We start from the raw sequence: 25320 nt of genomic DNA, 5'->3' as shown, positions 1-25320 counted from the left end.
ATACAATTTCTCAGTTGGTCATTCTTTACCTTAAGCCATTGAACATATTATACCTGCAGTTCCTGGGCTGTCTGTTCTACTTTGGATTCCAATGCCTTACAATTTTCAAGAAGAATCTCCTTCTCTGTTTTAAGTTTTTCATTTTCTTCAATCAGTTTCTGGTCCTGCTTAATTTTTGCCAGGCTGACATTAGACGGTAAATTAAAGTCACCAACAGACAAACTTTCCCTATTAAAAACAAATTCATTCATTTTAAAAACCAAACTGTGCAAGGCTGACAGAGATCAAATATCTAAACTAAATTATCTGAGGCTTTTTATACCACAATGTATCTTAAAGTTAATTCTGGAAACTAATCTAAAACCTTTACCTAGTTGAACATTAAAAAACATTTTAATGCAGACTAGATTTTATAACTGAAGTCATCCTTCAGAAACAATGTCTCCACCTCTCAAAGAAAACATATTTCAACTTCCTCATAGCAATATCAACTTCAGCAAATACAGTAAAAGCATTCTATCTCGGTATCTTCCAATCCCTCCTCTCCATCATCCCCCATTCCATTTGACAGTTTAGTTCCTAGAGCACTGATAAGATGCCAATAAACAGCTACATCGCCTAACACATGGCATCATGGCTTGGATCATGATATGGAAGTATATGAATGGAAGTATATCAAATCTGGCCTTCTGCTTCAAGTTTGTAATTCAAAATTATCTAAAAAGTGAACTTCTGTTGTAATAATCAAATTCCAATACAAGTTTTCACGGGAAGAACAAAGAGCCTCCCTTTTATTAAAAGGAGAATAGCCTTTCCTTTTAAAAATCTACCCCTAAATCTGAATTATTCAGACAGTGCTAGAATTTCAAATAAGCTTTGAAGTTTTTCCTTTGGCTTAACTTTTTACAAGTATTAAACACGTGAGCGATCGTTTTTTCAAAAAAAAGAGAACAGCCTTTCCTTTTAATAAAAGGGACACTCATCAAAATATTCTTAAGCCAAAGGAAAAATTTCAAAGCTTATTTGAAATTCTAGCACTGTCTGAATAATTCAGATTTAGGAGTAGATTTTTATTGTTGATAAATGTATTCAAGAGTTGTCATGAAGAGTTGGTATACAAACTTTAAACAATTCAGGAATGATTTTTCTTTCAAAATAGCTTTTAATGAAAACATGCTAAAGAAGAGAATAATATATGTGTGAGAAAAATAGAAAAAAAATCAGTATTATTCCTCAAAGTCACTGACATAGCTAAGGACTCCCAAAACATAAGCCTTGACTTCTACTATAACAAGGGCTTCCACCATGAATTTAAAATTAGGCAAGACTAAAAATCCCACTACATTCTTACTTTGGAAATGTCACATGATTTCCAGCATCATTTTCATTCTTCAAGTCCAGAGTCAGCCTCCCACTTAAGCGCCCCTTTGGCCTGCTGAAGGCTGACTGGTTTGATCTATGCCCCCACAAGGGAATGGGGCCTTTGAGGTTCCTGAGGACAAGCGGACCAGGATCTGATTTTTTTTCCTCACAGATGTTAGTGCTGGAAGTGAGTTTGCATTTTTCTGCAAAGCCTTTCTTAGCCACCTCTTCCCCTATATCCACAGTGCCATACTCAGCCTGAGCAATAACTGTTCCATCTTGATAAGTTGCTTTAATTCTCATTTTTATTTCCTTTTCAAAAATCAAGCTCCCCAAAAAGGTTCTACCCTAAGAGAAAAAAAAAAAAGAACATAAACCAGCTATACCAACATATTTTCTTCATTTATTTTATTTCTACCCAGTTTTTCCAAGAATCATATATCTTTGTTCTCAAATCTCTACGGAAATGGTATTATCTAGTTTTTGGCTGTATGCAAATACACTTCTGCATGTGTATGACTATATTTCAATCACACACTTCCTGAAATCTTCCTTTCCAGAAGTAGGGCTAACACCTGTATTGGCACCCATAATAATCTTTAAAATCCGTACCAATTAAATGCCCTATTTTTTTTAACCTAGCAGACTGTGTTGACCACTTTGGCCCCAAATAAATATAATGGTATCTTGAGGAGCTAAAACACATAAAAATGAATTCCAGTATCTAGAAAAGATGCTAAAATTGAAAAAAAAAATTTGTTAAACAGAATCAGATACTCTGGTTTTACATACAGAGTGGGAGCAAAAAACAGAAACTCAAAGCACAAAATATCAATAATTTTTTAAAAATCAACAAATTGAAATTATAGATTATGAGACATTAGAAATTCCTAAATTCAAAACCCTCTTGAATAGAATTTTGTATAAGGCAGTAAGTAACGCTTGTACTATGAGAAGCTATAAGAGTAATTAGGTAGTAGATAACTTATTTGTTGATTATCCATCCTGTACACTAAGCACAGATATACCCAAAACATATTTGAGATTGGAAGATATTTTAAGATTTAATTTTAACAAGGACTTGCTTACAGCTCCAGAATATTGAAATTCCTAAAAATCACTTTGATACACTCTAACCATAAAGACAGAACCAAGAACTTGGAATACAATCTGAGTTTTCCTAAGTTCTAACTAACAAAAAGAATGACAGCATATGATACATGGGTATTTTAATATTATACTTTATCATAAATATATATCATTTTTAAAATATCAAATATTTTTTATAGTGAGAAATGTATTATATTCCCCATTAAATCTTGTGTGCTTAAGACATATATGTGTATTTTTTAAACATATTTAGGTATTTAAAAGGTATAAAATTTACCTTTCAAATAAATCTGGCCATTGGTTTAAAACATAAAGTTTTCAATCATTAAAAAAAGATGTCACTTTTGTAAGATGTTTTCCAAATTAGTAAGCTTTATTCAGAAACAAGAAAGCATTACTTGCTTTCTACTTTAGTCTATCTAATCTTGTCTAAATGTATTTAAAAAACAGGCAAAAGGCATTTGAACTTAAACCCAAATTCCAATATCTAGCTCTCATTCCCTGATTCTATGTAAAATTTTCAAACTAAGAAAAGAACTTAAGATATAATTTAACCTTCATTTTATCTTCAGCAATTTGTAACCATGATTCTGAGTATCCATTTCAACTGTGCTATAGCATGGGTGTGAAAGGATTGGTTTAAAAATGTGCTGAAGGTAGTTCAATACCCAGGATATCCTTTAAAATCTCTCTTTTTTTTTTCACCTGAATCCCTACTATTCATTCGTTCATTCATTCAAATGCCAGATAAATTGGATGCACATCTAACACCTAACAGGCATGAGCAGGAAGATTAGGCACAGAAAAATAAATACTTGTCTCTACCAAGACGGTCTTGCCTCTACCAAGCTTACTATCTGTGGGGAGGAAAAAATTTCAACTCTATATGACTTATACACTGAGTGACTAAAACAGCTGAAGGGGAATGGATGGTGAGTATTAGCAAATACTTTATATAGGAAATTACATTTGAGCCTTGAGCTAAGAATTAATGACTAACCATGAGCTTTCTAAGAGACATTGGAGAATAATTTTTTTTCCAGAAAACATTCATTTTGCTGCTTATAATTAGTTCAACTTCAATCAATAGTCTTTTTATTGAATGAAAGCATGCAAATACAAATAGTACCACCTATTAATAATTTATAAAGCACTCAGAATATACTCAGTAACCGAAGTTTACTCCGTCAGTTCCAAAACTAACTTTTAAAAATGACTTTTTTGGCTTGATTCATGAGTTTCAATCAACAAAAATTTCATATAATCTTACTATGAGAATAGCAACAGACTTGAGTTCTAACCCTAGCTCAGCCCTAATTACCTTTATGACTTTAAATATGTCATTTACTTGTTCTAGATTCCCCTTTCTTTATTTGTAAAACAAGTAGGTAAGAGCAGATGAATTCTAAAGTCTGTAAATTTAAGATTCTAGGGTTCTAAGCATACAAGAAATTCAAAACAAGCCTCTACCTGGGTCAAAACATTTATATTAAAGAAAAAAGTTAAAAATCTTTAAATTTTAAACTAAAAATTTAGAGCGTAATTTTAACAATATATATGCTTTCCTCTACAATTACAACAGTCTGAGTTCTAATTACAAAAATGTTTCTTATAAATAACTATAGTGCAGACAAAATTAGATGGAACAACGTACAAGATTCTAAAAAAAGGGGAGGGAATAGAAGATTTCCAAAATTTACTGTTCCTTGTAGTACTGATTAAATCATTTTTCACATAAGTCACTTGAGCTGCTAAATAAAACAATACAAATCTCATTACTTTGCAACGCGATATCCCCTCAAAAGTAGTAACACCCATCAAAAGAACGTCATTATTGCACAGTAGATATAAAGGTAGAATTCCTGTAAGACTACCTCTGATATTATTAGATATCTTCCAGAATTAGGTTACTAAACCAAAACTTAATGGAAATGAATACCAACTAGAAACAAGATTAGCAGAATACCACTGCCAATTACATCAAACAGTATGAGCCTCTACCAAAATGATAAAACCTGATTAATCTACAACTCCACTAATTTCAAATTTGTGATATTTATGGCCAGGGCTAGGTTAAAGATCACTTTTACTTAATACTTTCTCAAAAGAAAATAGGATAATTATATTCATCATTCTCTCCATTATATAAGACTATCCTTCTACTCTTTCACATCAAAAGAAACCATTTACATTTATTTTATATATATATATATCTCGCTTATATCCAGTCAAGATGTTTTCCTCACAAAAGATAAGCACAAATATAATATTATCACTGCTTTTGAATTATTCTATAATTCATATTTTCGCTAATTTATACAGGCATTTATACTAAAGAAAATTAGTGGAATTTAACTATACATATTTTGTTTGAAGTGCATAGTTTTACTCCCATTAACAAAAAATATTTAAAATGTGTGACTTGCCTGATCAAACTGTGTAACTTCTTGGCCAGAAGGAATCTGTAGTCCCCAAAGTCTATACTTTTTGGCAACACTAGAAAATTGAAGATCTGAAGGAATCTCAACTATATCGGATCGACTTAGGATTTCGGTATTTCCATAGTCAATGTATCTTACCAGACACTGGGGGAAAAAAATGAAACAAATACTAACATGGAACTTAGATTAAATATCTCCAAAGAAACCACCAACTTGATGCTTTCTATTAATTACCTATAAATCAAGATGGCATTTTACCTCAAATTTACAAGAGCTCCAGCAAAAGCCTCAAAATAAGGATAGTTTAACTAATACCAAACAGTATTACTTCCAAAAGTGCCATTCCTCATTTCAGCTTTTTTTGTAACAATTGATATTTCAGTAAACATAAATCTAGGAAGCTTACAGCCCTCTCCTATCACAAATGTTAAAATCCATCAACATTCTTAAATACAAGTTGGAAACAACAAAGTCTGCAAAGGAAGGCAAAGTTATCAAACTTCCTTTGATGATATTAAACATATTTCAGCTATTAGACCTTGGAAATGAATCAAGTTCATCCTTACCTCCAGCTCGACTTAAAAAGTGGAAAATAGTTTATCATAAAGTCAAAGACACTTTGCCCCTTAAGTTAAAAAGATAAAGCCAAATCAAAAGCAAATGCAAAATATCATCTCCAGCTGTCAAACTGTGAATTGTGGGGAAAATGTTCATTAGAAAGTTGTATTTCAAAGATAAACTGTTACCTATGACAGTAATAAATCATGAGATTTTTTTAAGTTATTGGAGCATTATTCAAATTGTTTCATCTTATCCTCTTATTACACCAAGAAAAATATCTATAAAATATCTATAAAATATTTTAAATCCAGGAAAGTCACCGTAGAAAAAGACAGTAAAGGAAAGCCTACAGAGATGCTTTTACAGTCTGTAATGTGCAATTGCCACCAAACTATTCAAAATCTCATCTCCACGAATCCCATTAAAAATCTCTCACAAATTCAAAAATAAAATAGCTAAACACAAAGAATTCATCACATTTAACCAAGGCATGAGAAAGCTGCAAGCCAATCTTTATTAACAATATGCACACAAATTAAAAGATAAACACAACTTTGGAATAAATAAAATGTTCTTTTCCTATTCAAACTTAACAAACCTTTAAAATTACTCAGTAAGAATCCAACATAATTATTAATAACTAAGGTACAAAGAACCAACTGGTCACCAATAATAACCCACAAATTATGTAATCTAGTCTTGAAAATCTGGGGTGATTATATGAAAACTTAATTTCAGAAGAATATTCCTGAATCTGACTTGAATTTTTTTAAGCAATTCATTTCTTTTGCATTCACTAGGAGAAAAAAATGTATGTTTTAATCAATTTACAAGTTCATTGAACTAGGTCCTATTATAACTGTGAATAAGCATTGAAGGGTAAGCAGCAAGTATTAGAAGCAGAATAAATATTTCTCAATGCAAAAAAAACTGAGCATTGTTCCTGCCTTTTCATCACTGATGATTTTCAGTACTCTGCATCTGTACCAACATTTATCTTCAGAAAATAATCCACCATAAATCTAGAAAGAGAAAAAGAAAGTAAAATTATTTGACATTTTAATGATTCAAAGCATACTAAGTAGCTCAGAGTAATGGTTTGCATTTATTAAGCACTTACTATATGTCGACAAGCACTTTACATATTACTTATTTTATTCTCACAACACCACCACTTTGTTTTCACCATTATATTCCCAAAGTAATAAGCTACTAAGCAGCAGAACTAGGATTCCAACTAAGGCAATCTGACTTTAGAGTCCATTATGCTATTCTGCCTCTCCAAAAAAAGGGGAGTAGGGGGAAGAAAGAAATAAAAAAACAGAAAACACAAAAAGGCATAAATTAGTGTTTTAATAGTCTCTGAAGATATATGCACCCATGTTCACTGCAGTATTTACAATACCCAAGACATGGAAACAAACTAGATGTCCAACGATACATGAATGGATAAAGAAGATCTTGCCATTTGCAACAACACAGATGAACCTAAAGTATATTATGGTAAGTGAAGTAAGTCAGATAAAGACAAATACCATATTATTTCACTTATGTGTGAAATCTTAAAAAATAAAACAAAATAGAAACAGACTCATAAATATAGAGAACAAACTGATGGTTGTAGGGAGTGAGGAATAGGTAAAAAGGATAAAGGGGATTAAGTACAAACTTCCAGGTATAAAATCAATAAATCATGAGGATGTAATGTACAGCGTAGGGAATACAGTCAATAATATCGTAAGCGCTTTGTACAATGTCAGATGGTTACTATACTTATCGTGGTGATCACTTTGTAAGTTATATAAAGGTTGCATCGCTATGTTGTACACCTGAAACTAATACTGCATGTCAACTATACTTTAGTAAAAAAAGGCACAAGCATCAAAGACTTGAAATCATGCCATTTTAATGAATGAAGACATAAGTGGTATGATTAATTGTTCTTAAAACATAAACATGCCAAGTACATGCCACTTAAGTCTAATTCACAACCATGGTGGGATTCACATGTCCTACTAGCCAAAAAAGTTTTATACTTTTTAGTTTATATATAAAGACTTCTGGGCTAGTAAGTGGATAAAATTAAATTAGATAATATCCTTAATACTGAACTTTATTTTAAAATTATAATTTAATTTAATTATGTTTAATAAGAGAACAAAGAGAAAAATTTACATACTTTAAGTCAATTCCTCAATCTCAGCACTAATGACATTTGAGACAGGATAATTCTTTGCAGGGGTGGGGATTGGTTGCCCTGTCCACTGCAGGCTGTTTAATGGCATCCCCCTGGCCTCTACCCACAAGATACCAGTAGTGCCCCCTCCAGTTGCAACAACCAAAAAAGGTCTCCGGACATTGCTAAATGTCTCTTGGGAGTAGAGAGGGTGGGATACAAAATCACCCCAGATTGATAACCACATTAAATCATTTGTTTTCGATGAGGGAAATAGTATTCCCAAGGGAGTGAAAACTGGTTCCTGGGGGGTGGAGGGGCATCTTAGATATAATAGTTTGTAGCCCTCCAAAGTTCAACCCTACCTGACAACATCCACAGACATATAGTATATTTGTACTGTTAAAATATCTTAGTGGGAAAGACATTAGGGAAAAAATGCCTTAGAAGTACATAATAAAAAAATTTGAAGAACACTGCTTTAAGTGACAGTGTAAAATTAATTTTAAGTTTATCACTCCGAACTAGGAAAAATTCACAGATTTTAAAGCATAAAGGAATACATACTGTGAAACGTAAAAATCTTCAACTCCCCAAAGCAACAAAGTAAAAATCAATTTAGACACACAAATGAGTATCTAACAAAGCAAATGCTATAAAGGATAGGTGTGTTCCATTAGCACTTGACTCTGGTTGCTCCGGCTAACATTCAACAACTGTAGGCAAGAGAGGACACAAATGGCATGGTACCCTCTTACTTCATTTTTCCACAAGCAAACAGATTTAATAGTAAAAACAGGACTGCTAATCTACAATTCCACTGAATTTTAAACTCTGCAAAAGGTCACCTTACCTTCAGTTAAGACTTTATACTAACATACCAGTAAAATGAACCACCGAACATTAGGCAAGTGACAGAAATGGGGTATCACTGCAACCCAGTCTCAGTAGGAACAGGGCTAGAATTCTGTTATGTGAATAATCACGACCATCATGAATACAAGTCTATCCCAAATATAGATTTGTCTCTAGGACACAGTGCCATTGCGCCTTGTCTCAATTTTCTCCTTTCATGACTCCACTATTCATAGTCCATGACCTGCCTACATGGTGAGAGGGAGAAAACCACTCAATCACAAAAGAAAATTTACAAAGGATAATCTATTCATGGTTAATCAGAGGTGACTGAGTAATCATTTATAATGAAAAGTCTATTACTGAAACTACTTTGAATTTTTTGCAAAGCAACTAATTTATTTTGCATTTAATAAAGGAAAAGTGGGTATGTCTTAATTTTTAACATGATTAAAGAAATAAACTACAAGGATGTTAAAAAAAACCTAAAAACTTTAAGAATTGCATTATCTTATCCATCCTGATGCTCAACTCCAAGCTACATTGCTCCCTTCCTTCTAAATTTCTTTTTATATTTCATATATGCCACTGGAGTTTTAATTATTTTAAAATAAAACTAAAAGAGGCACATTATTAAAACAAAGTCAAAGTATATCAAAAAAGGTAGAGAATAGGACTTCCTTCTCAACGTTCTTCAACATGTGCCTCCTAAAACTAATTTTACATTTACACTAATTTTAGGTATACACTAGGATATATGTTTATGCCTTTTTATTTAAACAAATGGGCTCATTCCACATATGCTATTTTGCACCGAATTCCATACAAAACACAACAATCTACCTCCTTCATTTAAATAACCAGGACGTGGAGCTGGGTACAGCAAGCAAGGCACCCAGTGCACAAAATTTAAAGAGTCATTCACTCTGAAGTACCAACGCTGACTTGCAGAAGTGCCTTCTTAAATTTCATGTTTACTTTACCCTGGTATCAGCACCCAAAATGATTACTTAGTATTCTAAAATAAGGATCTACCACAATTCATTAATTATTCCAATATAGGGTAACAGTTAAGAAAGTGGGCTCTGTGAGCTTGAATACTTGATCCACCATTAACTAGCTGGTGACTTTAATAAAGATATCTTAGCTGTGCCTCAATTTCCAAAAAGAGTATAAAATATCTGCCTCTAAGGTTGCTGTAAAAATTAAATGAGTTAGTATATTATGAGTTAGCCTCACATAGAGTAAGACTCAATAAATACTAGCTATCATTATTACCACTACTGTAACATATTAACATATTGCCTATTATAAATAATGATGCAATGAATATCTTTGTGTACTTATAAAAATGTCCAAACAGTAAATTCTTGGCAGAAAAATTAATACATCTAAGATTACAGGCATGTATTATTTTGAAAGAGATGGTTAACACTCATATATAGTCACCTGATTTAAAACAAAGATTCCAATACAATTCAATAAAGAAAGGATAAGTTTCAATAAATGGTATGGGCATAATTAGATATCCGTATGGAAAAAATTAAATTTGACCTCTACTTAACACCATAACCAAAAATTTACTAGAGGTAAACCACAGCCCTAAATGCAAAAAGTAAAAGTTTCTAGTTGGGAAAAAAACTCAGGAGAATATATCATGACCTTGGGGTAAGTAATGACGTCTTAAATAAAAAACAAAAAACACATGCAAAAAAAATTAACTTCAAATAATATGAAGAAAATGAGCAGAGAAGCCAAAGACTAGAAGACATTAACAATACATATAAGAAAAAGGACTCATATCCAGAATATATAAAGAATACACACAGTACTTCCTAAAAATCAATCAAGAAAAACCACCTTAAAAATGAAAGATTCAAATAGGCACTTCACAAAAGAAGATTTCCTAACGGCTAATAAAACTATGAAGACATGCTTATGTTTAGTATTCATCAGGAAACTAAAATTAAATTTAGCCACCAGAATGGCTAAAATTAAAAAGACTGAAAATGAAAAGGATTGGCGAGGACATGGGGAAACTGGAACTCTCATATGTTGCTGGTAAAAATGCAAACTGGTCTGACACTTTTTGCCAAACTGTTTGGCCATTATCTACTAAAGAAAAACATGCCTACTCTATGACTTAGCAATTTTATTCCTAGGTATATACTCAAATGAAAGCTTTTATAAAATCCAGCAGAAGGCTTTTATAAAAATTTCATAGCGGGATTTCCGGTCAAGATGGCAGAGTAGGTAAATGCTGTGCTTTTCTCCTCTCACAACCACATCAAAATTACAAATGAACTACAGAACAACCATCATTGAAAATCGCCTGAAATCTAGCTGAACAGAAGCTCTACAACCAAGGACAAGCAAAAGAAGTCACTTGGAGACTGGTAGGAGGAGCAGAGACACATAACAGGCTGGTCGCACATACCTTTGTGTGGCAGTTAAAAATCAGAAGGGATAAATAGAAAAAAAGTAAAAGTAAAATTGGGAAGGATATCTCAGCTGCAGAGGTCCCCCTCCCCATGAAAAGCAAGGGGTCCCAGCCCCACACCAAGCTACCTAGCCCAGGGTTCCAGTGCTGAGAAGTCCCTAGAAAATCTGCGGAGATGGTGGATGAGTGAAAGAGAGGGCTTGCGATAGTCCCAGGTGTTCCTCTTAAAGGGACAGTGCACGAACTTACTTGCTGACCGACTCACTCCCTGCACTCCAGTGCTGCAGTGCTGGGGCAGCAGCTTGAAAGGCACCAGGGAAATACAGGGAGTAAGTGAATTGTTTGGCTTCAGGGCAATGGCTGGATCCAGGAGCAGCTTTCTCCCAGACAGAAGTGCTGGTAGAGGCCACTGTTCCTTTGTTGGGCCCCAGCCACCACCCCCACCCAGCGTGCAGATGCAGGTGGCTACCATCAAACTGAGTCCCATTACACTGGCTAACACTGGTTGCCCTGCCCTAGTGATTCCCTGAGATCCTGCCCCACACAACTTTCCCCAGCCACTTCCAGTGGCTTTTCCAACAAACGGCCTATCTTGGCTCATGCTGCGAACTTTCCTAAAGTCTCTCAAAGGTTCACAAAATCCAAACAAGCAACGTCTGGCCTCGGCATGCCCTGTTCCTCTTGCTGAGCATCGCAAGCCCAGCACTAGCAGTGGCCACCCTGTTTGCAGCCTGGACTCTCAAGTCACCTCTAAGCCTAACAAGGGTGGCAGCCATCTATAGATTCCTTGGTGGCTCATGCCAGGTGGCCCCATGCTCATGCCAGGCAAGGTAAAGGCTACAGCTGAATTTGGTCTTCTTAACTGGTCTGTAGCAGGGGCCCTCCAAGGATGCCCCAGGCCCGGCATACTGGCTGGCCAGCTTGAGACTGGGCAAGAGCACCACCAGGGACTTCATCCGAGAACGACACACCCAAAAGGCAGACGAGGCAGGCATCAGAGCCCTGCTAAAGCAAATCTCACTCCATAGGGTCAAATCCTGCACAACAGCTCCTCCACTGTAGTCACAGCCAGTCATCACAATCAATCAAACCAAGAGTCAATCCCTCCCACTGACATGCAAACAGCAACCGAGGCTAAACTACAACAAGAGGATACACAGAACCCATAAAAGGGACATACCTGGAGCACTCGGCTCAGATGACCAGAGAAGACTGTGCCACTGGGATCCACAGCACACCTACTACATAAGGCCACTCTACTAAGACTGGGAGATACAGTAGCTCTATCAAATACATAGAAACACAAGTAGGCAGCCAAAATGGGAAAACAAAGAAACCTGTCTCAAATGAAAGAACAAAACAAAGCTCCAAAAAAGGGACTAAACAAAATCAAGACAAGTAATCTATCAGATGCAGAGTTCAAAACACTGATTATAAGGATGCTCAGTGATTTCAGTGAGAACTTTAACAAAGAGATAGAAAACATAAAAGTGGAGCTAGTAAACATAAAAAAGAACCAGTCAAAAGTGAAGAGTACAACTGAAATGAAGAATACCTTAGGAAAAATTAAAGAGTAGATTAGATGAAGTGGAGGATCAAATCAGCGATTTAGAAGGTAGCAGAAAACACCCAATCAGAACAGCAAAAAGAAAAAAAGAATCCAAAAAAATGAGGAGAGTTTAAGGGGCCTCTGGGACAACATCAAGCGTACCAACATTCACATCATAGGGGTACCAGGAGAGGAGAGAGAGTAAAGAATTGAAAACCTATTTCAGGAAATAATGACTGAAAACTTCCCTAACCTAGCAAAAAAAATAGACATGCAGAAGCATAGAGCTCCAAACAAGATGAACCAAAGAGGCCCACACCAAGACATATCATAATTACAAATGCCAAAGGTAAAAGACAAAGAGAGAATCTTAAAAGCAGCCAGAGAAAAGCAATTAGTCACGTATAAGGGAGCTCCCATAACATTATCAGTTGATTTCTCAACAGAAACTTTGCAGAGATTGGCATGAAATATTCAAAATGATGAAACGCAAGGACCTACAACCAAGATTATTTACCCAGCAAAGCATCATTTAGAATCAAAGGACAAATAGCTTCCCAGACAAGAAAATTCTAAAAGAGATCATCAACACCAAACCAGTATTATAAGAAATGTCAGAGAGACTTCTTTAAGAAAAAAAAGATCAAAAATATGAATAATAAAATGTCAATAACTACATATCTAACAGTAATTAAATGTAAATGGATTAAATGTTCTGATCAAAAGATAGGGTAGCTGAATGGATAAGAAAACAAGATTCTTGCATATGCTGCCTACAAAAGACTCATTTTAGATCAAAAGACACACACAGACAAAATAAAGGGATGAAAATAATATCTCGTGAAAATGGAAACAAAAAAAAAATTGGAATAGAAATACTTACCCAACAAAATAAACTTTAAAACAAAGGCTATAACAAGACAAAGAAAGACCTAGTAATCCCACTTCTGGGTTTTTATCTGAAGAAATCCAAAAAAATACGTAGAAGGGACATGTGAATCCATATGTTCATTCAGGATTATTTACAATAGTTAAAATATGGAGGCAACCTGGGTGTACATCAATGGATCAATGGATAAAGAAGAGATGGTACATATACACAATGGAATATTACTAAGCCATAAAAAAGAATGAAATTTTGCCATCTGCAACAACATGGATGCACCTAGAGGGTATTGTGCTGAGTGGAGTTAAGTCAGACAGAATGACAAATGCCGTATGATTTTAACATCTAACATGTAACATCTAAAAAACAATATAAACAAAACAGAAAGAAACTCGTAGATATAGAGAATATACTGGTGGCTGCCAGATGGGGGAGGGGGTTGGAAGGATGGGTTAAAAAGGGGAAGCGATTAAGAACAACAAATTGGTAATTACAAAATAGTTGTGGGGATGTAAAGTGTAGCATAAAGAATATAATCAATAGTATTGTACTATGTATGGTGTCAGATGGTTTATCAGAGTGATCACTTAATAAGTGATATAAATGTCTAATCACTATGTTGTACACCTGAAAATAATATAATATTGTATACCAACTGTAACTGAAAAAAATTTTAATTTTTAAAAAATTTCATAGCAGTTTCATTCACAGTAGCCAAAAACTACAAACAATCCAAATCCCCACCAAAGGAAACAAACAAATTGTGGTGTTATTTATATATAATGAAAAACTGCATAGCTTGTAAAAGAACTACCAATATGTCCAATAATTTGGACGAATCTCAGAAATTATGCTGAACAAAAGAAGCCAGATATATACATAATGGTATAGATTACAGGATTTAAGGACAGGCAAATGAATCTATAGTGACATAAGGCAGAATGGTGATTAACTTTAGGGAGACTACTGACCAAGAACTGACTAAGAAGAGGCCTGAGGGAATTTTCTGGGGTGATGGAACTACACCTTGATCCGGGTGATTATACAGATGCATACATATGTAAAAACTCATCAAACTGTATACTCAAGACATATACACTTAACTGTATGTAAGTTAACACCTTAGCTAAAATCATCAAATTTTACTCCATAAAAATCTCTCTTACAGATTTTTTTGTGAATCAGTGTCAGAGGCAAGGATTCTGTTTTGTTCACTCAATGCTTAACACAGTGCCTGGTACATAGCAGACAGGCCACTAATTATTTTTGAAATAATAAATTTATGATGACTATAGTTTATAAATTCTAAAATTTTGTCTCTTCCTTTCAAATATATCAAAAATTTCAAAAACTGCAAAATTTAAAATACAGGAAAGATAACAGGAGAGATGCAATCATTTTATCCAAGATCACAGCTCACCTTCTTTGGATCAAGATTCCCAAAAACAGAATTGGCATGTGGACAAACTTCAGACAGTGAGCAACCAATCTTCATAATATCCTTATTTCTACTGATACTCTAGAAGGAAAAACAGATATAAGATTCAGTAAAATATTATTTAATAGTGTTACACAATTAAAGGTTCTACTAAGCATAATACTTAAAAGACTTGGAAACACAGAAATTAAATTCTTACGTATTTTTTCATAATTCGAATGAGTTATTTAGAAAAGGTTATAGAAAATTTTTTCTTCTCAATAAGTTCATATTACTTGGAAGTTTAATCAAGATGCCAAACATTAAGTCATATGAAGAGGTATTTTTAAACAACTGTCTCTGGATTTTGCTTTAGACCAAATTCTAACTGCTCAACATGGAAAGCATATCTTGGTCAAATGACATCGGTCTTCTCACATATTTGTTGTTGTGTAAAGGAAACACATAAAAACAATTTCAAAATGTATATATTCCTCTGTACACAAATAATCTAGTTAGTAAATTCTTTTCTCACAGGGGCATTGGTTAATAATTTGAAACTACTTTAGGTGTACACTAGGACAAAAAAATATATTGTAGATAATGAGAGCAGGTAGAAATAAACTACAAATAGGGAAGACTCGTGAACTTGCATTAGATTAGAATTAGAAGGTATCAGTATGAACTCATATTTATATATGTGTTCATGTGGGTGTGCATACATATATGTTTGTGTGTACACATGCATATGTGAAAGAGACACAGAGATAGAAATATAGATGCACATATGAATGGGTTTTTATACATATATCTTTTCTAGCTGCGTGCTGACAGGGCTCAGAAGCAATGACACCACAGTAGCAATAAGCACACCTAGAGCCCAGATCTTGATTTCTAAACACCACTATCCAATTAAAGGAACCAGGGTTTATTGGAGAGTGGTTAATTCCAGGGCTAGGAAAGGGAAACAAAAGATGATCCTGGGGAGGGGAGGAAAAAAATGGCATAGATGACAGAGGCTCTGTTCATTCCTCTGGCGACCAAATCAAAGTTGTGACGTAAACAAGGAGCAGCAGCAAGGAAAAATCGCCTGGGATCTAGATGAACAAGCCATACAACTAGGGAGAAATCCAAGAAATCACCCTGCAAGGCAGAAGGTAGGATGGGGCGAGGATGTGGGGCTGCCCGGCCCTGAGCGGCTGAGATGGAGGCTGCGGCTGCGGCTGCGGCTGCGGCTGCGGCTGCGGCAGACGCCTCTTAAAGGGGCCGCATCTGTAAGCGGATTTTCATGGTGAGAGACCTCTGAATACCAGTGCTGATGTGGCTGCGCGCAGGGGGCACCAGGGACTCACAGGGAGACGTTGTCTGAGTGAGGGCCAATGCGAAACTCACTCTGTACAGAAGTGCCGGCCATATCCATTGCTCCCTATTGAGACCTCCCCACTCCCAGTGCACAGACACAGCACCGCCATAGCCGGGACGTCATCAGACTGGATAACAGAGGTCACTCCGCCCAGAGGATTTCCTGAAACCCCACCTCCCCCAACTCACAGCCCCACCCAAGCCACATCCAGGCATATCCTCAGCAAGTCAGGTGCTCCTTGCTGAGCAGCACCTAGACTCGTGCTGTAGCCAGCTGGCCTTGGTTTCTGGTGTGGCCTTTTGAAGCAACTATTAAGCACAGCATCTGTGGATTGCTTGCTGAATCTTAACAGGTGGCCCCAGAGGGGTAGAGGCTTGGGCTAAGTTTGGCCTGCAGCTAAACCCCCCTCAAGGATTGTGCCACTGGACACCTAATTCACAAATCCACACTAAGAAGACTGGGAGACTTAGGAGCTTTGCTTAGTACATAGAAACAGACACAGAAAGGCAGCCAAAATGGGAGGACAAAGAAGCAGAAACCATCTGAGAGAATAGAACAGAGATCCAGATATAATGGAGTCAAGTAACCTAACAGATGCAGAGTTCAAAAACACTGGTAATAAAGATGCTCAATGAACTTTTGGGAAGTGTTGATAAATTCAGTGAGAACTTCAACCAAGAGATAAAAAAACATAAAAATGGAAATGAAAATTATAAAAAGGAACCAATCTGAAATGAAGAACACATTACCTGAGATGAAAAGTATATTAAATGGAATTAACAAAGGAATAAACAAAGTGAATAAAGAAGAGGATCAAATGCCCTATCTAGAGGACAGAGAAGCCAATCAGGACATTAAATCACAATGGCCAAGAAAAAAGATGCCAAGACTATAAAAATAATTTAAGGAGCATATCAGACACTATTAAGGTTCCAAATATTTGTCTAATCAGTGTAACTAAGATGTTGAACAGCTGTTTGAAGAAAACTTCCCTAACCTGGTAAAGGAAATGGACATAAAACCCCAGGAAACTCAGAGAATTCCAAAAGTCACAGAACCAAAGAGGCCCACACCAAGAAACATCGTAATTAAAATGCCAAAAGTTAAATACAAAGAAAGAATGTGAAAAGCAGCAAGAGAAAAACAAGATAACTACATATAAGACTGGCAGCTGACTTCTCAAAAGAAACTATGCAGAAGGGCTTGGCAAAAAATATTTGACAGGATGAAGACCCAGGATCTACAACTAAGAATAATTTATCCAGCAAAGCTATCATTTAGAGTTGAAGGACAGATAAAAAGCTTCCTAGACAAAAATAAGCTAAAGGAATTTATCACCACCAAGCCAGTATTACAGGAAATGTTGGAGGAACTTCTTTAAGAAAAATCATGTACCAAAAAACAGGAATAAAGAATGGTAACAACTACATTCCTATCAATAAATACTTTAAATGGAAAAAAATTAAGTGCTCTAACCAAAAGACAGGGTGGCTGAAAGGAGAAGAAAACAAGACCCCTACATGTGAAAAGGAAGGGGATGGAAAAAGATATTGCTTTGATGGATCTAGAAGGTATTTAAGTCAGACAGAGAAAAACACTATATGATTTCACTTATACGCAGAATCTAAGGACTAAAAAGAACAAACGAATCAAAAACAGACTCACAAATATAGTGGACGATTTGGTGTTGGACAGGGGAGGGAGGTTTAGGGGACTGGGAGAATGGGGTGAAGGGTTAAAGAAGTACAAATTAGTAGCTCTGGATGGTCACGGGGATGGGGAGCACGGCATAGGGAATGCAGTTAGTATTAATACGTTGGCTAGGTGGAAGGCCAGGAGAGGGAGGGAGCAATTGGGGGAATCGTTTTAGGAATCATTATGTAGATGTCTAACCAATGTACTGTATACTTGAAACTAAATTTAAAAAATAATAATAAAAAAAGATGATCCTGGAACATCTAGTGGTGCCAGAGAGAAATGCTCAAAAAAAAAAAAAAAAAAATGGGGACATGTAGACAATCTCTTAATGGCCAAAGCTCCAACAATTTAAATAAAATAATGATAGTATTGAATTATATCACATAGACTGTATACCCACAAGTCCATATTAATATAAATAATTGAAGAAACAAATAAATGGTGAAGAAGAGACAACTCTTCCTTACAGAAGAATCCCAATTATAAGTGTAGAAGGAATGAGAATAGAAAATAATCCTTAAGCAAGCACTGTTTTAATAATAAAATTTGTGAGTGAAAAGTTGAGAAGAAACAAGATTAGTCTCAACGTATCTCCCTCTAAAACATTTATTAAATACAAAAGGAAGAACAGTAAATTTACATTGAAGAAAGCCATCAGTTACCACTTTAACCAAGTGGACCAAGGTTAACTTCATCAATAATGAGATATAACATTATGATTCCCCAATATGATACGCTGAATAGGACACAACATCTCTTCTCTATTACTGCTAATCGATTTATGAGAAACCACTGAACAAATCCAAACTGAAGGATGCTCTATAAAAGAACTGACCAGTACTCATCAAAAATGTCAAAGTCATGAAAGACAAGGATAAAAGAAAATAAAGGAACTACCAAAGGTTAGAGAGACTAAGGGTACATAACAACTAAATACAATGTGGGATCCTGCACTGGCTTTTGGAACGGAAAAAAAGACAATGAAAAAAAAACAGGTTAAATGTGAAAAAGTGCTGTAGTTAATAGTTAATGGCACTGTACCAACATTAATTTCCTGGCTTTCATAATTATACTATGGTTAGTAAAATATTAGCATTGAGAAGCTGGATAACAGATATAAAGAAAGCTTTTATACTAATTTTACAACTTTCCTGTAAGTCTAAAGTTATTTCAAAATAAACGGTTAAATAAATGTTCTTTAAAAATATATCAACAAAATATTCAGTAAAGCTAGAAAGAACATGATTCTCTCTGATGATTGAAAAACTCTGAAAAAGCCGTTCCGAGTACACTGTGATATCAGTATCATGGTACAGTAAAAAAAGAACTGAATTTAAACTGACCCATAGACACATTAGAAGCAGCCTTTGCGAAGAGATTCATGAAATTATCTCTGTAAGTAAAGTTCAGATACACCAAAATATTCTACATCATTAGATTTTGTACCTATGGATTAAAAAGATAAAAGCTCTTTCTTTCAAATTAAGATGGAAGTCAAATACTTAAGATCCTTTCAGCTGCCACTCATCTAACCGGACCTACCAAAAATTCTGAAGTGTTTTTATATGAGTAGCTTATCTGGCGGAAATCCATAGTGACAGAAAAACGGTATATGAGCAGATCTCCATCTTGACCTGCCTCCAAAAACTTCTAAATCTCTAATCTTCATCTACATCCCATCCCAACCCCAAATTTTACAAATTGCTTCTTGAAATAAGCATGCAGTTAATACGGATGCCATTAGCATTTTTAACTCAATCTTTTCATCCACTTAAGACACATTTCTCAATTTTTTTAAGTGTCTTTAAATTTCTACGGGGGCCTTAACTTCCTGGCTGAAATCAGAGGTTGGCAAATTACTGGCCTCTCACTCACACCTGTATTGGTAAATAAAGTTTTAATGGATCACAGCTACCCCTACCTGTTTACACATTGTCTATGGCTGCCTTTGGACTACAATGGCAGAGTTGATAGACTTGAACGGTTGTGACACACTCTATATATTTTAAGGTTTATACAGCCCTCAAATCTTAAAATATTTCCTATCTAATCTTTTACAGAAAACATTTGCTGACACCAGATTTAAAAAACTTAATATGAAAAAAGGAAAATAAAATTTCTTGTTACATTTGTGCTAGTTTCATTTTGAAATGACATTTTGAGTATTCTGAGTTAAATAAAATATATTTATTAAAATTAATCTCATGTTTCTTTTTACTTATGTTTGCTAAATTTTAAATTACTTTGTGGTTCATATATTTCTACTAGACAATGCTAGTCTAGAAAATCTTATTTAAGCTAATTAATGTTGTCCTATATAATGAGCTTAACATATAATTTATCATCCAACCTGGAACACTGTTCAGAGTAACACCAGTGTTATTAATAGAGACAAAGGGCATAGAACCAGAACACGTGGGCCACCTTCAGAAAATATATGCACGAGCAGAGACATAAATGTGCCACAAGCTTTCTATGACTATCATCCTTCTACAGTATATTTTCAATAGATTTAAGCACTCTGTGTTAATCATATTCTTCTACAACTTTTCTTCTCATAAATTCTATTTCCCACATCGCCAATTCACTCCGCTACCACAAATAGGAGTCCTCATACAACAGGAAATATAGAAAAATGTCATACCCTTCCGTCCCATATCATGTGTAGTTCATAAAATTAAAAATCAGTGAGTACCTGTGTTCATTAGAGGAACTTAATTTCTTAAATTTTGGAACATAAGCACTTTGGTGCCTTGCTTTGTATTTAAAACTGAATAAGTTATCTGACTTGAAGCCAGCCAACAGAAACTTAGTAATATTTCATGACTGCTTCCAATTTTATGATATTGTATCTCAAATTCAAAATTAAATCCTTAGAAAGAGATTTTAAAGCGTACTATCTTTCAATAAACCTTATAAAAGACCCCTAGATGGAGCTGTAACTTCACAAATGCAACAGTTTCTCAGCATCTTTAGTAATTTACTACAGCCTAAATTGTTCGTGTTAAATTAAGTGCAATTCTGAAACCACAATTATATTCTTGCTGTTTTTTTTTAACTCCAGTGTTATGCGCATATTACTTGTAACTCAGTTATTAAGTTCCAGCTGTAGCCACTTGTCTTCTACAATGCCTTGTCTTAAATAAAATTCCATAAAAATCAGGAATTAAGAATGACAGCGATATATATATATCCTAGTGTTTTTAATTTTTGTTTTGTGTAGGAGGACCTGCGTTAATGGACCAAGGGGTGGGAGATGAAATAAATGAGGCTACTATTTACCTGGGCCCAAAATGTTACTGCATCTTCCACATGACTTCCAACCACGTCTTCAACTAAAACCAAATCACAATGCAAAGAAAATTAAAAATTAATCAAGATCTAGCTCTTAAAACCAAAAATAATTTTTAGTGTCAATACCTTTATTGTAATGTATATCTTCATCCATCTGGACAATTCCTGAAAAACTAAATTCAATACCTTGAATTAGGGTCTTATAATCTGTACATTAATAGTGAATAAAAACTAAAACACATAACGTTCAAATTCCTACAAGTATATTTTGTTCTAAATGTTATGAAAATTGAAATTCTTATTAAATATGACCTCAAAAATATTTTCAATAATCCTTTTGAGAATACTGTATTTTGCGATTTCATCACATAGATCTTTGAAATTTTCTCTTTAGCCGATTTTACAAACTTACACTAAAGTGGATAATTCATGCACATCCTGATCAGCTACATAAATCGATACTTCAGAGTAATGTGCATATTCTTTTAAAATAAGTGAGGCCCTCCCAAAGCAATAGAACTTCCACAGTTTAAACAAAAAGAAACACTGCAAATACATATAGAACAAATGCTTCAGACTGGTAATCAATTTTATTTAAAAGACACAGTGGTTCCTGCTTTTGAAGATACCCTGCAATCAAAGACTGCAAAATGAATCAAATCTTGCCCATTACTTCAAAAATAATTTTCATTACATATTATATTCCAAAATAAATATCTTCTAGTTTATAATTTTATCTTTAATACACAAGAATATTGCACTTAACATGCATAAATGTTACTTCTTTGAACTGAAAATATTTATTTTTTTAAGAGCTTTAAAAGTTAACTAAAAACAGCACTACATCAAAGTTTAAAACGCTTTTTGAAATAGGAAAAAAGTTAACTCTGGGCAGGGAAAAAAACGGTTGTAAAAATGTTTTAAACTTTATTATTCTAATTCTTATTACGGCTTGAAAATTTTTTTTTCACATACACTAAGCAGCATCAAAACATCTTCAAAACAAGTAGTCTACCTCCAATATTAGACAAAAAGTAATTTTTAAATTAGGCAAAAAGTTGTAAAACCAAGTAGGAATCTGTTTAAGGAGACTCTTTCTCTGGAAGACATTCGATTAAATTTAGTGAAAATGAAAAGGTTTACTTTGGAAATCCCACCACACACTCTAAGAAGCTATTTCCAGAATAGTTTCTAAATCGTATTTTAAAGGGCTTCAAAAAGACTTGCCCGCAACGATTACGAAGAAACGAACGCTGCACCCCCTTTCTGCAAACCTGGATTACCAAATGGTACTTCCAAATCTCCAATGCACGGCGATTGAAATAAGTGAGTCCAGGTCGCTCCGTGACAACTATTTTGGGAGATTTTGAAGTTTAAATGGCAAAGAATTTGCGGGAAGAGAAAATTCCACCCCACAAAGGGCCTGCGTGTTCCCGTCTTCTTCGAGAACCCTCAGGCCCGAATTGTCCACACGTCGGTTTCACTTGCTGGCAAAGCCGGGGTGCCCCTAACCCTCAGAAGCAGGCGGGCGCTGGAAATGCGAAAGCAGGCCAGAAAATGGGCCTCGCCCCACCCTTAGAGACATAAATGCCAACCAGGGGTAAAACTACGGTCCCGGGAGCGGCCACCATCGAACACACCAAAAGGACTTCTACTGACCTCATGCTTTCCACCGCAGAAGCCCTAGAAAAGTGCCCCGGGCCCCACATGCTGGGCGCTCAGCCCGGCGCCCACCCCCGCAGCTCACCGTCATCCAGCCGTCGCGCACGTGCGGACTTACCGCGCATGCCTCGGCCGCGGGGACTCCACACGGCGCTTGCGTGCTCGGCTCAGCGCCATCATCCGGGTGAGGCGGGAGCCGCCGCCTGCTCACGTGGCGGCCGAGGCCCGCGGCCTGCGGCCTGCGGCGGGGCGCACCGGGCGGGGCCGCGCACGCCGAGAGCCGTGTGCAGAGGCTGCGCACGGGGAGTTAGGCCCCGCACCCCACCGCCCCCGCACCTGCCGCCGGGTTCTTTTCTCGAGGCTTCGAAGAATGGCAGAGAGTAGGGGCGTGGATTTTGTGATCTTTCCTAATTTGTTCGCGCTGATTTAAGTTGTAGAACAGACAAATTAGAAGAATCCCAACATTCTTTTCACAAGATGGAAAGAGGAAAATGACTTTGGTAAATGAAAATTGTGATTTTCAGATTAGTAGCTTTACAAGCATTTTTCTAAGCCCAGCCTTAGCATTGATCTCTCCCCTTCGTGTGGCACCATTTTTCACATTAAGACGGGTTGAGAATAAATACAGTTTAGGTATTCAGTTATGTGCAGATTAATACAATTTGTGGCAAACCCTGCGCAACAGTTAAAATTATCTCCATTAATTTAACACCTTGATTGAGGTATAATTAATAAACTGCAGGTATTAAATATGCAGTTTGATTAGAGCAAACACTGTTGAAATCATCCTCACCATCCAGATAACAATCATTTCTTTTACCCCTCCCTCCAAAAAGTTTCCTTATACCCCTTTATAATACTTGGCTCCCCAACCTACCACAAGTGACAGATTCTGCTTTCTGACACCATACATTAGCTTGGCGTTTTCTAGAATTTGGTGTTAATGAAATCATATAGTATGTACATTTTGCCTGGTTTCTTTCACTCAGCTTAATTATTTTTGAGATTCATCTATTTTGTCTTATGTATCAATAATTTGTCGTTCTTCATTGTATAACAATTTATCTGCCTTTTGGTGGACATTTGAATCGTTTCCAGTTTAGGGTTGTTTCAAATAAAACTGCTGTGAACAATCAGGTGTAAGCCTTTGTATAGGCATATGCTTTCTTTTCTTGTTAATACCTAGGAATAGAATGGTTACCTCATATAGTTGTTTAACTTTTTAAGAAACTGCTAGACTGTTTTACAAAGTAGTTTTACTATCTTATTTTCCCACTAGAAGTGTTTAATACGAGTTCTAGTTGCTCTATATCCTATCATTTTATATGGCCAGTGTTTTTAACTTTAGACATTTATGTATAGTGGTATCTTTTTGTCTTTTTAATTGCATTTCTCCATTGACAAAATATTGAGCATCTTTTTGCATTTATTTTCTATCCATATAGCTTTAGGTGAAGACTCTGTTCAAATCTTCAATAGAATTTTTTTTCAAATTTTCAGTGGAGTTTCTGAGTTTATATACTGTGGGTACATCTCCAGATTTGCAAATATTTTCTCCCAGTTTCTGGCATGTCTTTTTCATTCTCTAAAAAGGGTATTTCAAAGAGTTCTTGATTTTGATGAAGTCAAATTTATCATTTTTTTATGGCTCTTGCTTTTGTGTTATAGCTAAGAGGTCTCTAGCTAACCCAGACCACAAAAGGTTTCTTCCATATTTTCTTCTAGAAGTTTTACATGTTTAGACTTTACATTTAGATTTAAAATTCTTTTTGAGTTGACTTTTGTATAAGATGGGAAGCATGAATCAGTTTATTTTTACATATGAATATTCATGTTGCGCTTTTATCAAGCCTTATATTCCACGCCCTGATCCAACACCCTCACGATCTACCCCCAGACATATTTTCTGCTAATACATTTTAACCAGAACCTACGATTCATTCAGATTGTAACCTATCTGCCTGTAGGAAGTACTGAATTTCCCACAGGGTATGCTGAGACCTGAGCCAAGTCATCAGTTTGAAGTCAATGAGAGTTCGCAGAGGTGCCATCTTACAATGCAAGTGTCTCACAGGTGCAGGCTGCGCTCCTCTAGCAAAATGGAGAAGGCTGCTTCTGCCAGCTGAAGGGTTCAAGAAAACCTGAGGGTTCAAGATCAGGCTCACCAACACAGATGTCCCCAACCCACAATTCAGAGTTCCAACCTTATCCTGTCGGCATGCTGACTTTGTTGGAGGAGGTGATCCAGGCTGTGCACTTTCCTTTACAGGCTTGCCACTTTACTATTAGATTTGGGCCGACTGTCAGTGCAGATTGCCTGCATCTACAGGAAATGAGGCTTTTTCAAAAGGGTGATGTTGAGGCATTCTGGCTTTCAGAGCATGCCTTGACTTAAGGAGCTAACATGAACCTATGTCATTTTTTTTTCAAGACTTCTAAAGAAGTTAACAATAGCTAACCAAAACCTCCATCTTTATCATTTCCATTAGTCCTATTCCACTGTAAT

At 35.6% G+C, this 25320-nt stretch overlaps 1 protein-coding gene across 1 annotated transcript in view; it reads right to left on the bottom strand.

The window, feature by feature from the left end:
* Positions 1-23006, bottom strand: part of STK31 (serine/threonine kinase 31) — a 66585-nt gene extending 43579 nt beyond the window's left edge. The window contains exons 1-8 of the mRNA XM_039862554.1: positions 22812-23006; positions 21279-21325; positions 21141-21193; positions 14801-14899; positions 6422-6496; positions 4899-5057; positions 1352-1710; positions 54-228 (exon numbers count right to left, since the gene is read on the bottom strand). Coding sequence (XP_039718488.1) covers positions 54-228; positions 1352-1710; positions 4899-5057; positions 6422-6496; positions 14801-14899; positions 21141-21193; positions 21279-21325; positions 22812-22861 — 1017 coding nt within the window. The 5' untranslated portion in view covers positions 22862-23006. The remainder of the gene's footprint in view (positions 1-53; positions 229-1351; positions 1711-4898; positions 5058-6421; positions 6497-14800; positions 14900-21140; positions 21194-21278; positions 21326-22811) is intronic.
* Positions 23007-25320: the final 2314 nt, after the last annotated feature.

This window comes from Pteropus medius, unplaced genomic scaffold (genome assembly GCF_902729225.1).
Source record: "Pteropus medius unplaced genomic scaffold, Ma_sr-lr_union100, whole genome shotgun sequence".
NCBI lineage: Eukaryota > Metazoa > Chordata > Mammalia > Chiroptera > Pteropodidae > Pteropus > Pteropus medius.
The sequence above is the reverse complement of the archived record's forward strand: the minus strand, read 5'-3'. Positions and strand labels throughout refer to the sequence as shown.